Source organism: Chenopodium quinoa, unplaced genomic scaffold, assembly GCF_001683475.1.
Source record: "Chenopodium quinoa cultivar QQ74 unplaced genomic scaffold, ASM168347v1, whole genome shotgun sequence".
NCBI lineage: Eukaryota > Viridiplantae > Streptophyta > Magnoliopsida > Caryophyllales > Amaranthaceae > Chenopodium > Chenopodium quinoa.
In genome coordinates this window covers 1,369,833-1,382,955 of record NW_018743204.1, presented here as the reverse complement: position 1 = coordinate 1,382,955, position 13,123 = coordinate 1,369,833, and the positions used below count along the sequence as shown (strand labels likewise).

General features: G+C 40.2%; 2 protein-coding genes across 2 annotated transcripts; one reads left to right on the top strand and one right to left on the bottom strand.

Moving 5' to 3' along the window:
* The first annotated feature begins 10,604 nt into the window (after nucleotides 1–10,604).
* LOC110733965 lies at nucleotides 10,605–11,610 on the top strand. Its single transcript, XM_021914031.1, has 3 exons — nucleotides 10,605–10,987; nucleotides 11,076–11,389; nucleotides 11,545–11,610. Exons 1-3 carry the CDS (start codon nucleotides 10,732–10,734, stop codon nucleotides 11,608–11,610), a joined length of 636 nt encoding a protein of 211 aa, XP_021769723.1. The 5' UTR covers nucleotides 10,605–10,731.
* Nucleotides 11,611–11,863: 253 nt separating this feature from the next.
* Nucleotides 11,864–12,856, bottom strand: LOC110733851. The gene is made up of 3 exons (XM_021913927.1): nucleotides 12,631–12,856; nucleotides 12,135–12,551; nucleotides 11,864–12,050 (listed from the first exon to the last, which is right to left on the bottom strand). Exons 1-3 carry the CDS (start codon nucleotides 12,643–12,645, stop codon nucleotides 11,910–11,912), a joined length of 573 nt encoding a protein of 190 aa, XP_021769619.1. The 5' UTR covers nucleotides 12,646–12,856; the 3' UTR covers nucleotides 11,864–11,909.
* Between the last annotated feature and the right edge of the window lie 267 nt (nucleotides 12,857–13,123).

The window sequence follows — 13,123 nt, the reverse complement described above, 5'->3', positions numbered from 1 at the left end:
CAAAAACTCAATAATTTCACACTTAAAAATCAAATTGTCAGATTTTACAAAAACTCTAAACTTTCTCTCTTATTTTTCCCTCTCCTTTTTACTCTCTTTTTCTCCTCTCTTTCTCACGCCTCTCTCTTCCTCCTCCCACACGCCATCGGCGACCACACCGGCAGCCATCGACGGCCACCAGCTCACGCCGGCGACCAGCAGCAGTCGCCAGCCATCGGCCACCGGTCGTGCCTCCCTCCTCTGTTTTCGGTTTTGGTACAAAAGACAAAAAAAAAAACGCTTTTCTTTCTCCTCATTTAATTTCTAACTTTGTTTTAATTAATTCAAGGCATGATTTTAATTATATTCTGATGATGTTGTTTTTGGGTAGTTGATGTTGTTATTTTATTCTTACAATTTTCAGATTTTAATTTGATTAAAAACCCCAATTTACAAACCCTAGAATTTGAAAATTTAATGTTTATGATTAGGGTTTGATTCTAGGTTGTTGTGGTTGTTAAATTAATGATTAGAACATGTTTTTAATGAGTTTTAAACCCTTAATTAATGCTGAAATTTAATTATACACACTTTTTTTTTATTAATTGTTATGTTAGAGTTTGACTACCCATAAAAGGAAAAGTTCTTGATGGTTTAAATATGATTTCCTAGTTTATTAGTGATGTTTTATATTAAATAAGTATGTTGGAATTTTATTTAAGTCATGAAAACTAAGTCTTTTTGAAAGAATTTTAAGTACCCACTTAAAGAAAAGGTTTTAAGACTTTTAAACCATTAAATTGGGTTAATTAGTGAGTTTTAAAGTATATTATAGTTGCTGGAAATTTGTGAGAATAGTGGATTATGGTTATGTATTTTTATTTGTAGGAAGCTTTGAGCTAGGTGCTTTCTAGCGAGTGTGGTCGAGTTTAGGCATTATTCAAGGTACGTATGCGCATAGAAATATTTATGTATGCGTAGTATCATGCTAGGAATGTATAATATGTTTCAAGTGATTGGATTTAATAAGCAAGGTTTATATTATGTATGTTTATAAGAGCTAAAGTTAGAATTATTGAGCATGATTCATGATTTTATTTTCACTCATATATTATTGGAGTTGAGTCAAAAAGTTAGTTTATTTATTTTACTCACTCATATAAGTTGAGATTGAGTCAAAGAAGTTTATTAGTGCATCTTATGCATCAAAGTAGTAATAGTGCAATTTTGTGCACAAAACTAGGCAATGAACCTTAATTAAAATCAATTGTATGTGCTCACTACTTAATTCAAGAATGAAATGGAAGTATGTGTTGATTATTGTTATGTTTGTTTTTGTTTGATTGGTTAGAGTCATCACAAGTTAAATTGGTAAATCACGTAAAGTGTAAGAGGATACGCACCAAAATTCATGGAACGTATACACCTTGAGCATGAACATATGGGGGGAGTTATGTGACTTTATATATGATCATAGCTTCTACAGGGGTACAGGACGCTGTATTTTCTTTTATTATTAATGCGACGGAATTCCGTCACAAGTGTGACATAGTAGGTGCCAATCATAGTAGCTCCCTAATTGGAAGCTCCATATTTTAATGGGTTATTTTTTAAGGAAGGAAACCATTCGATGCGTAATCCAAAACTATTATTTAATAATTAATATTGTTAGTTATGAGTCAAAGGTAAGTTGACTTGTGAATTGTATGGCGACGAGCATGTTTTATTTATTATTATTATTGTTAGGATGATCATGTTAGTGTGGTGCATATGTACTCAGTTTTTGCTGATTCGTAATTTTGTGTTTGTGTTTGACTTTCCTTTGGATTGGCCCTTCTATGACCCATTTATATGGTGAGTAGAGGGGTTGAAATAAAGAGAAAGTGACAGGTACTTGAAGCATGAAGGGAATGAGTGCAGAGAGTTGCTTGTTATGATTTCTTAATTTTATATTCATGAATTGTTGATTTATTATTTATGGACTAACATTGTTATGTTTTATTTGAAATTGGTTTTGAAGGGCCATGTCTATATTGGTTCCAACTTGTGGATGTTTTATTTTAATTACATTTTGAAATTGTGAACTCAAGTTATTTATTTTGAAAAGTTGGTTTTTAGTTTTAGACTTCCGCCGTGTGACTTTGAAAATAGCCTTAGCCATTATCACGGTGGCGGTAATATTTTGGTTATTTCCTAAAATGAGTTTTATTTAAAGTAAAAGATTATTTTAAAAGGAGGAAATTTTCAGGGTATTACAAGAAGAGACTTCGGACCCAATGCTATGCCTCGAGAACGGGAGCCTGATTTCCACCAGAACCGAGCCAACAAATTATCAATCCTAGAACAGACAGAAGACAGAACCTTAAAAATTGACAAAATATGATTCAACGATGCCACTATAACAGAATTTATAATAACTAATTTTGCCGCTGAAGACAAACCCAACGAAGCAAAATCGGAAAGCTGCTTGACTACCTTATCAATTAAAAAACCAAAATCAGAAACTCTCCGTCGACTTAACTCCACCGATAGTCCCAAATAAGAGCCAATGGAAACTTTGCACTGAAGTTTCAGACAGGTAAAAAGATAATCTCGATAATCCTCCGGGGTATTCGGACTGAACTTAACAAACGACTTTTGTAAGTTAATCTCCTGTCCCGACATACCACAAAACTCAAACAAGAGAGCCATAAGATTATCACAGATTGCAAGAGAGACTTGTAGGAATAACAAGGAGTCATGTGTAGGGGTGCTTATGAGACGAGACAACTCGCGAGCTACTTGAGTTCGACTCGGTCAAAACTCGACTCGAGTGAGCTCAACTCGAGCTCGAGATTGACTCGAAATGTTAATGAGTCGAGTCGAGTAGCCCAATATTTGACTCGAAAGCTCGTAATAAGCTCGAATTCCTTTATATATATATATATTATATTTACCAAAAATTTAAAATATTTTTATAAATAAACTTTTTTTTACATTAATAATTAATAAATAAACATTATTTATGTACTCGTATCATCATATGTATATTTCTCAAATGACAAAATTAAAAAGAATGAAGAGATGTTACAGTAAATAGAGAGTTATACTAAAACGGATCAAATTGCAAGTTACTCGAGATCGACTCGGTCAAATTAGGTCAAAGCTCGACTTGGTCAAAACTCGAATCGATTAAGCTCGACTCGATATGTTAACGAGTTGAGTCGAGCTGCCCCAAACTCGAATTTGACTCGCATCATAAGCACCCCTAGTCATGTGCAAAGAATAAATGAGAAATTGAAGGAGCACCCCTTGCAATACAAATTCCCTGAATGAGAGATTCCCTTTCCGCCTTTCTAAGCATAGCAGAAAGAACCTTCATGCAAAGAACAAACAGGTAGGAAGAAAGAGGGTCACCCTGACGAAGGCCGCACTAAGGCTGCAAAGTCGGGGAAGGATACCACTGGACCTGGTAAGAAACTTTTGAAACACACTGGCGAATAATGTTAATCCAATAAGGAGGGAACCCATAAACCTGTAATATCCGAAATAAGAAATTCCATCGAACCCGGTCGTAAGCTTTGTTCATATCCAAATAAATAAATAAATAAATATATAAAATTTCTTGGCCCTTGAGTTGTTCACAAAAGAAATGACCTCATGAGCGATTAAGGCATTGTCAGATAAAAGGCGACCTGAAACAAACGCATTCTGATAATCAGCCACCAGACTCGGCAAAACCTAACGAAGTCGACTCGTAAGACACTTCGTTACGCATTTGTAAACCACATTGCAAAGTCCTATAGGCCGGAACTGAGAAATAAGCTCAGGATTATCTACTTTCGGAAGCAAAGTAAGAAAGGTACCATTCCACTCCTTTTAACATGTATCCATGAGCAAAGAAATGTTGAACAGCCGAAACGACCGATGGTCCTACATCAGTTCAGTGAACTTTGAAAAAAGCGGAGGAAAACCAATCGAGTTTTGTTTTCATCAATACCAAAAATTGTTGTCTTTATCTTGTCAGCTGTAAAAGGAACCATAAGCATCTGTTGATGAGCCAAAGAGAGAGACGACAACTGTAGGGCCGTTTGGTTCGCTGTAATGGGGAAAGGGAATGGGAATGATTACCTTTGTAAGTGTTTGTTTTGCATCTTTTGTCATTCTCATTCTCCATTTTTATTTTTGGGTTTACCAAAAATATTCTAAACTCATTCCCCACCCCCCTACCTTTTCCATTCTCTTTCCTCCTCATTCCCTCCCATCTCCCAGACACAGCCACACATCTCCCTTCTCTCTCAAACCCTAACTTGAAGCTTCGAGCTGAGGTAGCCGCTACCGCCGTCGTTGTTTCTCGACCACTCCGACGACAACGCCGATTAGGTATGCCTGCTGTCCCACGCATCTCATTCCTCTCTTTTGTGTTCTTGATTTCGGCTTTTTTTGTTAATTGAATTCATATTTCTTTTGTCTTCACGAATTCGTATGTTTTTTGGGATTTATTTTGTTGAATTAGAATTTTTTTTGTTGAATTTTTTTACTTCTGAATTCGTATTCTTAGGGTTCTCTGTGTTTTGTTTTTTAATTCTAGGGTTCATGAATTCGTATTTGTTACTTCACGAATTCGCATTCTATTTGGGATTTTTTTTGTGTGTTGAATTTGTTTGTTGATTTGTTGTTTGTTGATTCAGCTAAGAAATGTGAGGTAACCACGTTTTTGTTGGAAATTATTGTCAGGTTGATCTCTTTCATTGTCCTGGTTTGATTCCCTAGTTTGAACCAAATAACAACAAAGGGAATCAATGAACTGTTCAATCCGTTTCCTAGGCACAACCAAACAACTTGCCCAGATTAGGGGAATTCCTTTCCTTTCTCCTGCACTCCCTTTTCGCATTCAATTCCGATTGTCCTGTGCGAACCAAACGACCCTAAATTCTCCCACCAATCCGAGTCAGGAGAAGAGGCGGAACTTGAATCGGAGTAAAGATCTTTATAAAAGTCCAAAGATAAAGATTCTATATGATCAAAATCCCGATGCCACACACCCGCCGAATCACGCAGACCATAAATCTTGTTTCTACGCCTCCGAGCTTGAACCTGGGGAAAAAGAACACGAGAATGTGAATCACCTAAAGCATTCCACTTCACCTTTTATCGTTAACGCCGGAAAAGAAAAGCTGCTTGTGCCTCCACAACTTTCTCATCTTTCGTAGTAATGAAAAGACATCGATCAATACGGGAAGATAAGAAAGACGAAGCATGTTGAACTTCAAAAACCAGAGATTTCTAATCAATCCCCCAAGACTTCTTGTGAGAAACACACCAAGCAGGTAAGCGTTCTCTCGTAATTGATAATTTACGAGACAAAGAGAACATTGGAGAACCAGGGAAAAAACAAGGAGAAAGCAGAGTGTACAAAATCTCGAACCTTTAAAGCAGACAAACACCAGTTCTCAACCCTGTACGGACGTTTTTCATATCTTGAATCAGGAGAATCTGAGAGGATAATAGCAGCATGATCCAAAAACAGGATGGGTTGGTGTAAAACCTTTGTATCAGGATAGGAAGAAAACCAAGAAGAAGTTGCATAGGCTCTATCTAGCCTCTCAAAAATTGGGTTCGAGTCGGATTTATTATTAGTCCAGGTATATTCAGGGCCTGTAAAAGGGACACCCACTAAATCCAAGCCCGTACGCCATTGAATAAAATCCAATTGTCCAGGAATAGTAAACCTTTCCTTTAATTTATCCGAAAGGTATTCGACTTGGTTGAAGTCACCTATCAGGATTACATCCGGAATGGCTTTCAATAATAATACTACTAATCAGATTCCAAATATGCAAATGATTAGTAATATGAGGCGATCCATACACAAACATTACATGTTTTATTTCATCTCCTTGCACCAATTTACAGAGAAAAACATTATGAGAATTATATACAGGAACTAAACCTAGTGGAGAAAACCAACATATAAACATACCGCCACTAAGACCTACGACATTTATGCCACTACAACCCAAAAAGGCAAAGATGCTAAGTTTTGCACAACATTATCAACAAGAAGTATAGTTTCCAAAAGACAAACTATATCTAGACTATGAGAGCGGATAGAGAGGAAATATATGGAATTTTAGGGGAGTCCACTTGTCCTAAACCCCTACAATTCCAAACTACAACCTTCATCCAGAATTTGTGACCCAATTCGGGAGGTCACTGATCCTTCAGAAGAAACCTGAGAAGGAGAACCAGAATTCCCTTTGCGTTTCTTATATGGTAAAAAACAAGGTAGACAACCAGAATCACGAGCTTGTTGCTATTGTTCGACAGAAATAGGTGGAGCCGAGGGTTCAACCAAACCAGCAGATCGCTTCTTCGGGACGTGTTGCTTGACCCATTCCCACATTTTCTCTCCACTTTTGCGTAATTTAAGACCAAAGCATGCCTGCCCCCACCCTCCTAATCGGCGAGCAACTTGAACGCTTGGGTGATGAAGAAGTTATAATATCTAAGGTTGGAGGCGATTGAGGCGGAGAGCATACCATTGGAACAACGGAATCCGAAACCAAAGAAGAGATATCATTTGATCCCGAATCGCCCTCATCTTCTGGGGTTGGAGGAAACTCAAAGGCACCAGAAGATGAATATGCTATATAGCCTGGATTTTCAGAGCAGTTCACAAAGAAAGAAGAAGATAGAGATGGGGAAGGAGAAGCAGTAGGGAGAATCAGCTTGCCATTTGCTTGGAACAGGGCCGAAAGAATCTTCAAAAATAGGTCCACCTGGGCCCAAAGGAGGAGGAGAGAAATTCGGAATAAGAGGTGGGCCTGACGGAACAACTTGATTAGGATAAGAGATAACAATAGGAGCTTCAAGATCTTGATGAAATAAACCAGTGGGTCGGCCCACTCTATGTAACATAGAAGATCCATATATTGATTTAAATAAAATGGAGCGTGAGAATTAACTTCTGACGACACGATCCGTGAACTTAAGGCCCACCTAGAAATATGTCGGTCCAAATCTGCTTGACCCAAGGATTCTGTCATACTCGAGCTTACTAAAAAAGAGGGATGATTATCTCTTCTTGAAGAAGAATCCAAAAAATGACTCCCACCAGCACGTGGATTTGCCTTAAGAGAATTATCACCACTTGGAATTGCGACAGGCCATCCCCCCATAAACTGCCAGCTTCCATCATCTGTATTTGCATGGTGGACACGTGGTGAGTCTTGAGTAACATGATCTTGAGTCTCTAATTGCTTCCTAATCATCTAATTAGTCCCTAATTCCCTATGGCTGACTTCATGCCTGCTGCTACGAAACACCTCCGGATCCGACGACGGAAATAACCCTGGAATAGAATTTGGCTATCCCGGAGTACGACTAGTGGAACCAGATCTTGAATCTGCTGAAGAACGAGGTAAACCAAAACCAAGGCTGTCATAATCTGATGGCCGAGAATTCGCTGAATACTCCAAAGGATCTTCTTCCTTATGAGACTCATAAAATATTTCAATGATTGGAGCTGGAGATCTTTTTACTCTCTCCTACTTCTAAGGGCTGAGGTTATGGTGTCTTGTTTTGGCTGTTTATAGTTGGTCGAAATTTGTAGACGTTCCTGGCTCATATGCACGGATGCACCAAATTACACATCGGAATTTGTCTTGCAAAAAAGCAAAAAAAAAAAAAAAAATCTATGTGAAGTTGAGCATGAGCTTAACCGACACAAAATTGACCCGACCTGATACAAGCCTATTGTAAGGCCATCACGACATGAAAGCCATGCTTGGGACATTAAATTTTAGAATGGAAACATAAAGGGTACACATAGACTTAGTCTATGTGTACCCTATATAGACAAACACCTTTCTCAAATTGGTTGAAAATTGGCCCCACTGTCATTGCATCTAAAAATTTTACTTTGAAACTTTTTGGAATGTTAAATTTGAATTTCAAATTTGAAAATTGAATTTAAGTGGTGCAATGGTCAGTAATTGTGATTTTGTATTGAGTAACACCTTCATTTAGTAATTAAAGCTTGCTTTGGTGAAGAACATGAACCCTTGTTATAATGCATAGTCATGGAAAATTTGGCATACTCGGCTCATGTCCTGATACAAAGGCTATACCCACTTGTGGGGAGTTTGCTATGCGAGGATCTTCTCTTCACATACAATTCATATATAACAATAATCTCATTAAGATCTTGATCATTTCTATATTGCCCTCTAGATTTTCCATTAGATTTAGATCCTCTGCAATTATCACAAAACACTTTATAGTTTATGGTCCTCATATTAAATAAAAAAAAAACCCTCATTGATACCAAATTACATACCCAAGTTAATCAAATTGATACTAAAGATATTCATGTGAAACTAAAATAACTACAAGACGTTTTAAAAAAATAGGGATTTTCCATATGGTACCATTGTACTTTGGGCTTTTCCATTTGGTACCCAATTTTTATTTTTATTTCACATGGTACCATTATAATTTTGACTTATTCTCTACTATAATTTCCCTTTAAATAAAGAACTAGTTTGAGGCGATTGTGGTCCTTTGTTTTCTAATTTCGACTTCAAATGTTGATCCTTAAAAGTCATTATAACCCCCAACACTTTAATCGACCATTTTTTTTGCGCGAAACAAGTCAAAATATACAAATTGAGACATTTTTCTTACACGTAAACTGAGACATTTTAAAGCATTTTTTGTTGCTAATTCGACCTCAACTTTGAACCTTAAGACTGTTAAGGGCTTAAACACACCCTTAAAACCTTAATCAAACAATTTTTATGACACCCAAATCAAAGAATACAAAACAAATTTGATGAAATTTTATAGTAGAGAATAAATTAAAAGTGTAGTGGTACCATGTGGAATAAAGATAAAAATTAGGTACCAAATGGAAAAGGCAAAAGTACAATGGTACCAAATGGAAATCTCATAAGAAAAAGGATATTTTAGATTTTAGCACCAAACAAAAACCCGAAAATGATTTTTAACACCCCCATACAAAAAATTAATTTTAACACCAGAATTTTTTTACAAAAATGGTTTTTACCACCACTTAACGGTCTCCGTCCAAAAATTCCGTTAAGTGGGGTCCACAGTCACACATGTCACCATTTTACTTTTTTTTTAAAAAAAATAAAAGTTAAAAAAAAAAAGAAAAAAAATATAAAAAATAATCAACCCCCTTTGTTCCCAAACCGCCATCTGAAACAACCCCCCCTGCCTTCCCCATTCCCTTCCGAAGTAGCACCACCAGCCAATCCCACCCCTTTCCCCGCTGGAGCAACACCACTGGTCAACCCCACCGGAGAAGGGACTTGTTATTCATCGCCCGCAAATCTCTACATAAAGCCCACATTTTATAATTTTTTGACAAATTTGCCCTTTTTATAATTTTAACGGAAGATAAATTTTTCGCACTAAAAAAATGTGGAGCAGCACCGGATCGCCGAGGATCACCGGAGAATCGTCGTCGTCATCGGAAAACGAGGTTCGTAACGCATCGTAAGGACGAAATGGTGGCTGGCGCCTAGCCAAAAGGCCATGCCGTGGTTGTGGCGCCTAGCCAGGACGCCGCCACCGTGGTCACGGCGCCTGGTGGAGAAGCCACGACCATAGTAGTGGCGCGTGGCCAGGACGCCGCAGCCACGGCCAAGGCGCCTGGCCAGGACGCCGCCACCATGGCGGCGGCGTCCTGACCAGGCGCCCCGGCCGTGGCTCCGGCGTCCTGGCCAGGCGCCAGTAGGGGAATATTTTTTTTTTTTTTTTTTTTTAATTTAATCCCTTTTTTTTTTTTGTTTGTTTTTGTTAATTTAATCTTGATGTAATTATATTTATACGTTATATGTTATTGTTACAGGATTATGGTGGAGACGGAAATGATTACAGTGGGATTTTTGTACATGATGGCCTGTTCGAAGATGCTCAACAAGCGATTGATTGGGCAAAACAGGTTGCAATTAGATCAGGCTTTTGTTTAGTAGTAGCAACTCATAAATCTCAACGGGATGGTAGAATGGATCGCATTTTGAGATGCGACCGTTATCGCAAAAGAGAAGAACGAGATTTCAGTAAAGCGATTCGGTTTGACTCAAAGCGGAAAGGTTGTGGGTGTCAGTTCCGAGTTAAGGTTCGACAACATCAAAGGCGTGACGGTTGGGAAGTGAAGGGTTACGGCAAATGGGGATATCACAACCATGAGCTGATAGCATACAAAGTGGGGCATCGGCAGTTAAGCGGCCTAAGTCCAGCTGCGAAACTAGTTGTAAAAGAAATGAGTGATGCTCAAGTGAAGCCCGCTAAAATATTAGCGTCTGTGTTAGAGAAATTCCCCGAAGACCAGCCAAACCGAAGACACATCTACAACGTCAGACAGAAATTGAGGTTTGAACGGTCAGAGGGAAGGAACCCTATACAGCAGCTTCTGCACCAGGCACAAGCACTGGCATGTTGTATGGCCATTTCATATTTAAGATTCTCCACGGTCGTGTGTCACACCACTGTTTGGGGTTGATTCTGAGCGAGTATACCAGGATGAGGGAGTTGGGCGATGAAGTGGCTATTCGGTGCGGATGTGCTATATCAATGACTCATGGATTACCTTGTGCATGCACCATTAACCGCGTAATTACGCAAGACAGGGCGTCGTTACATGTCGATCAGGTTCATCCATTCTGGCGGACGCTCGTTATCGGAGAGCATGCTGTTCCGCATACGGTTCACCGTGAACAGGAGGAGTTGGAGCAGTTTCAGATGATGTTTGACCAAGTGTCCTCCAGTCACCCTTCGATCATTCGTAGTGCTACACACATACTTCATGACATGTTCAATACATCGTGTTTGGATACCGAGGAACCGGAAGGGGTCGAGCGACCTAGGGGTCGACAACCACGGCGGAACAAGAGTGCGTTTGAGTACATTCGCGGTCGTGGCCGTGGCCGTGGCCGTGGTCGTACATCCTCATCAAGTGGCAGCCAATCATCGTCGTCGGTGAATATGCCCGGCACCGGTAAGACATTCGACTTCAATTTCTTTTGTTGACTGTTTGATTAGTTTACTGTTGACTTGTTTATTGTGTTTATTGATGTGTGTAACAGGGAGAATGGACATTGAACATTTTCCATATAAGGACAGGATCCCTAATATCATGATGCCATTCTTGGACGGGTGGAATGATGTCATTGCAGATGGTAACTGCGGATTTCGGGTTGTGGCGGATGTGTTTCAAATGGGTGAAGACAACTACGGTTTAGTGCGGCAGTTGATGTACAGTGAAATCGCATCAAACCGAGATGTGTATGGCCATGTGTACGGCGAGGACTTGGATAGGTCTCTGCAGCGTATCCGGTGGGGAGGGGGACCTTGCGGTCAAAATCATTGGTTCGATGCGCCACTTGATCTCTTTGCCGTTGCAAACATTTACAAGTGTGCAGTCATGCATTTCGGCCTTGGTTTACATAGTCGAGCCTATTATCCATGTACAACGGTTCTGCCCTGGTGTTCGCGCGAGACCGTCACCAGACCGGTAAGGGACGTTGCTATTGGATTTCTTGGGCCGTCATACAGACATTTTATCCGATTAGACATGTCACCCGATTTTCCGGTCCCAAATATCATACCGAAGTGGTATGAAATTCGTAGAGCAAGCGTGGAGGGTTGGGATGCTTTGTACCATGCTCGCGTGCAACAGTGGAACAATTTAATTGCCATGTAGTTTTTGTTGATGTACACCTACCTTTTACTATGAGGCCTTGTATTGTCAATACTATGTCATTTCTATGTGTTCATTTTTAAAAGATAATGTTTCATTTTAAAAACTAACAACAATAATTTCAAATATTACAAACTAAAAAGATAATATTGAATTTTAAAAACTAAGAACAATAATTTCAAATATTACAAACTAAAAAGATAATGTCTAATTTCAAATATCAGTAATCCCTCTGTGACGCCCACTGCCACTGCTCAAGGGTCCGTTCCAGATCGTCAATAACAGCTCTGCCTGATGCACTCGTCATGCAGTCCCTTTCCTCAAAAAGTCGGTGTCCCAACTGCATAATCTTGCCCATCCACTACACAAAACATAAAACATGAAACGACGTATTATACATATATATATTAAAATAAGAGAACAACAAATAAAAGATGAGACGTACCGCATAAGAGGCAGTGGCAGGTGGCACATCGTCATCATCTGCGTCGTCGATGTCTTTGATCAACCTCGGGTGCGAGTGCCGGATGTACCATTCCATGTAGTGCTGGTCACACATGGCAGTCACCCCACTTGGCGGCCGCTGCAGCTCCGCCGTCCATAGGCGGGCAACCATCGGAAACTGCTCCCACATGGATATCATGTTTGACGGCCATTGGACGACGTACTCCTTCGACGACGCAGATCGTACCGCCTTACTGGGCCATGCCGGTGGAGGTGGGACAACTTGGACAAATCCAAGCTGGCGAAGACAGCGCTGCGGCATGTACGCCTCTACGATCTCGCGATACTGAATCAGTCCAGTGTAGAGGGTCCTGGGTACCCTATTACTAGGGTTCTGGCCGAAAGGCATCCAGTTCACCTGCACATTATTTAAAATCAGTAACAGTCATAAAATAAAGCATCAGATTGTAAAAGTAGAAATAATTTAATCACTGTACCTCTAAGGGGGACATCCTGTCAAGCGATAACCGTATGGAGCGCAGGCGGTCAACGGACTTCTTCTCGACACGCGGACTCCACGCACAGGCACGTGGCTGGCCATCACCAATGGGAACCGGGTCGCGGTGTGGTCGAAACGCAGGAAAATACTCGTATATCCAGGTCTGTAACAACGTCAGACATCCAGTGATACCTGCTGCATCAGCCCGGCTCGAGAATCCTAACTGGCGATACAGATACGCCAGCGTAGCCGACCCCCAAGAAAACTGGCCTACTCTGTCGGGCTCACACGCGTCAACTATGTCGCGTGGCCTGAGCTTGTTCCCGCTCTTATCCGGAAACAAGGTACACCCGAGAAGAAGAAAAACATATGCAGCCAGCTGTGTGTCCTGCGTCCTACGTGCCGTAGGGTGCAAACATCGCTGCAAGACGGCTGCGATCTTAACGCCGCCGTGATCCCACACACCAAGTGCCGATGTGTACAGCGCAGCC

Coding starts and splice junctions, on each gene's coding strand:
- LOC110733851 (XM_021913927.1), bottom strand. Junction 12,051..12,134: donor CTGCCACTGCCTCTTATGCG/GTACGTCTCATC, acceptor TGTTTTGTGTAG/TGGATGGGCAAGATTATGCA.
- LOC110733965 (XM_021914031.1), top strand. CDS start 10,732: ATGATGTTTGACCAAGTGTCCTCCAGTCACCCTTCGATCATTCGTAGT. Junction 10,988..11,075: donor GGTGAATATGCCCGGCACCG/GTAAGACATTCG, acceptor TGTGTGTAACAG/GGAGAATGGACATTGAACAT. Junction 11,390..11,544: donor CACTTGATCTCTTTGCCGTT/GCAAACATTTAC, acceptor GCCGTCATACAG/ACATTTTATCCGATTAGACA.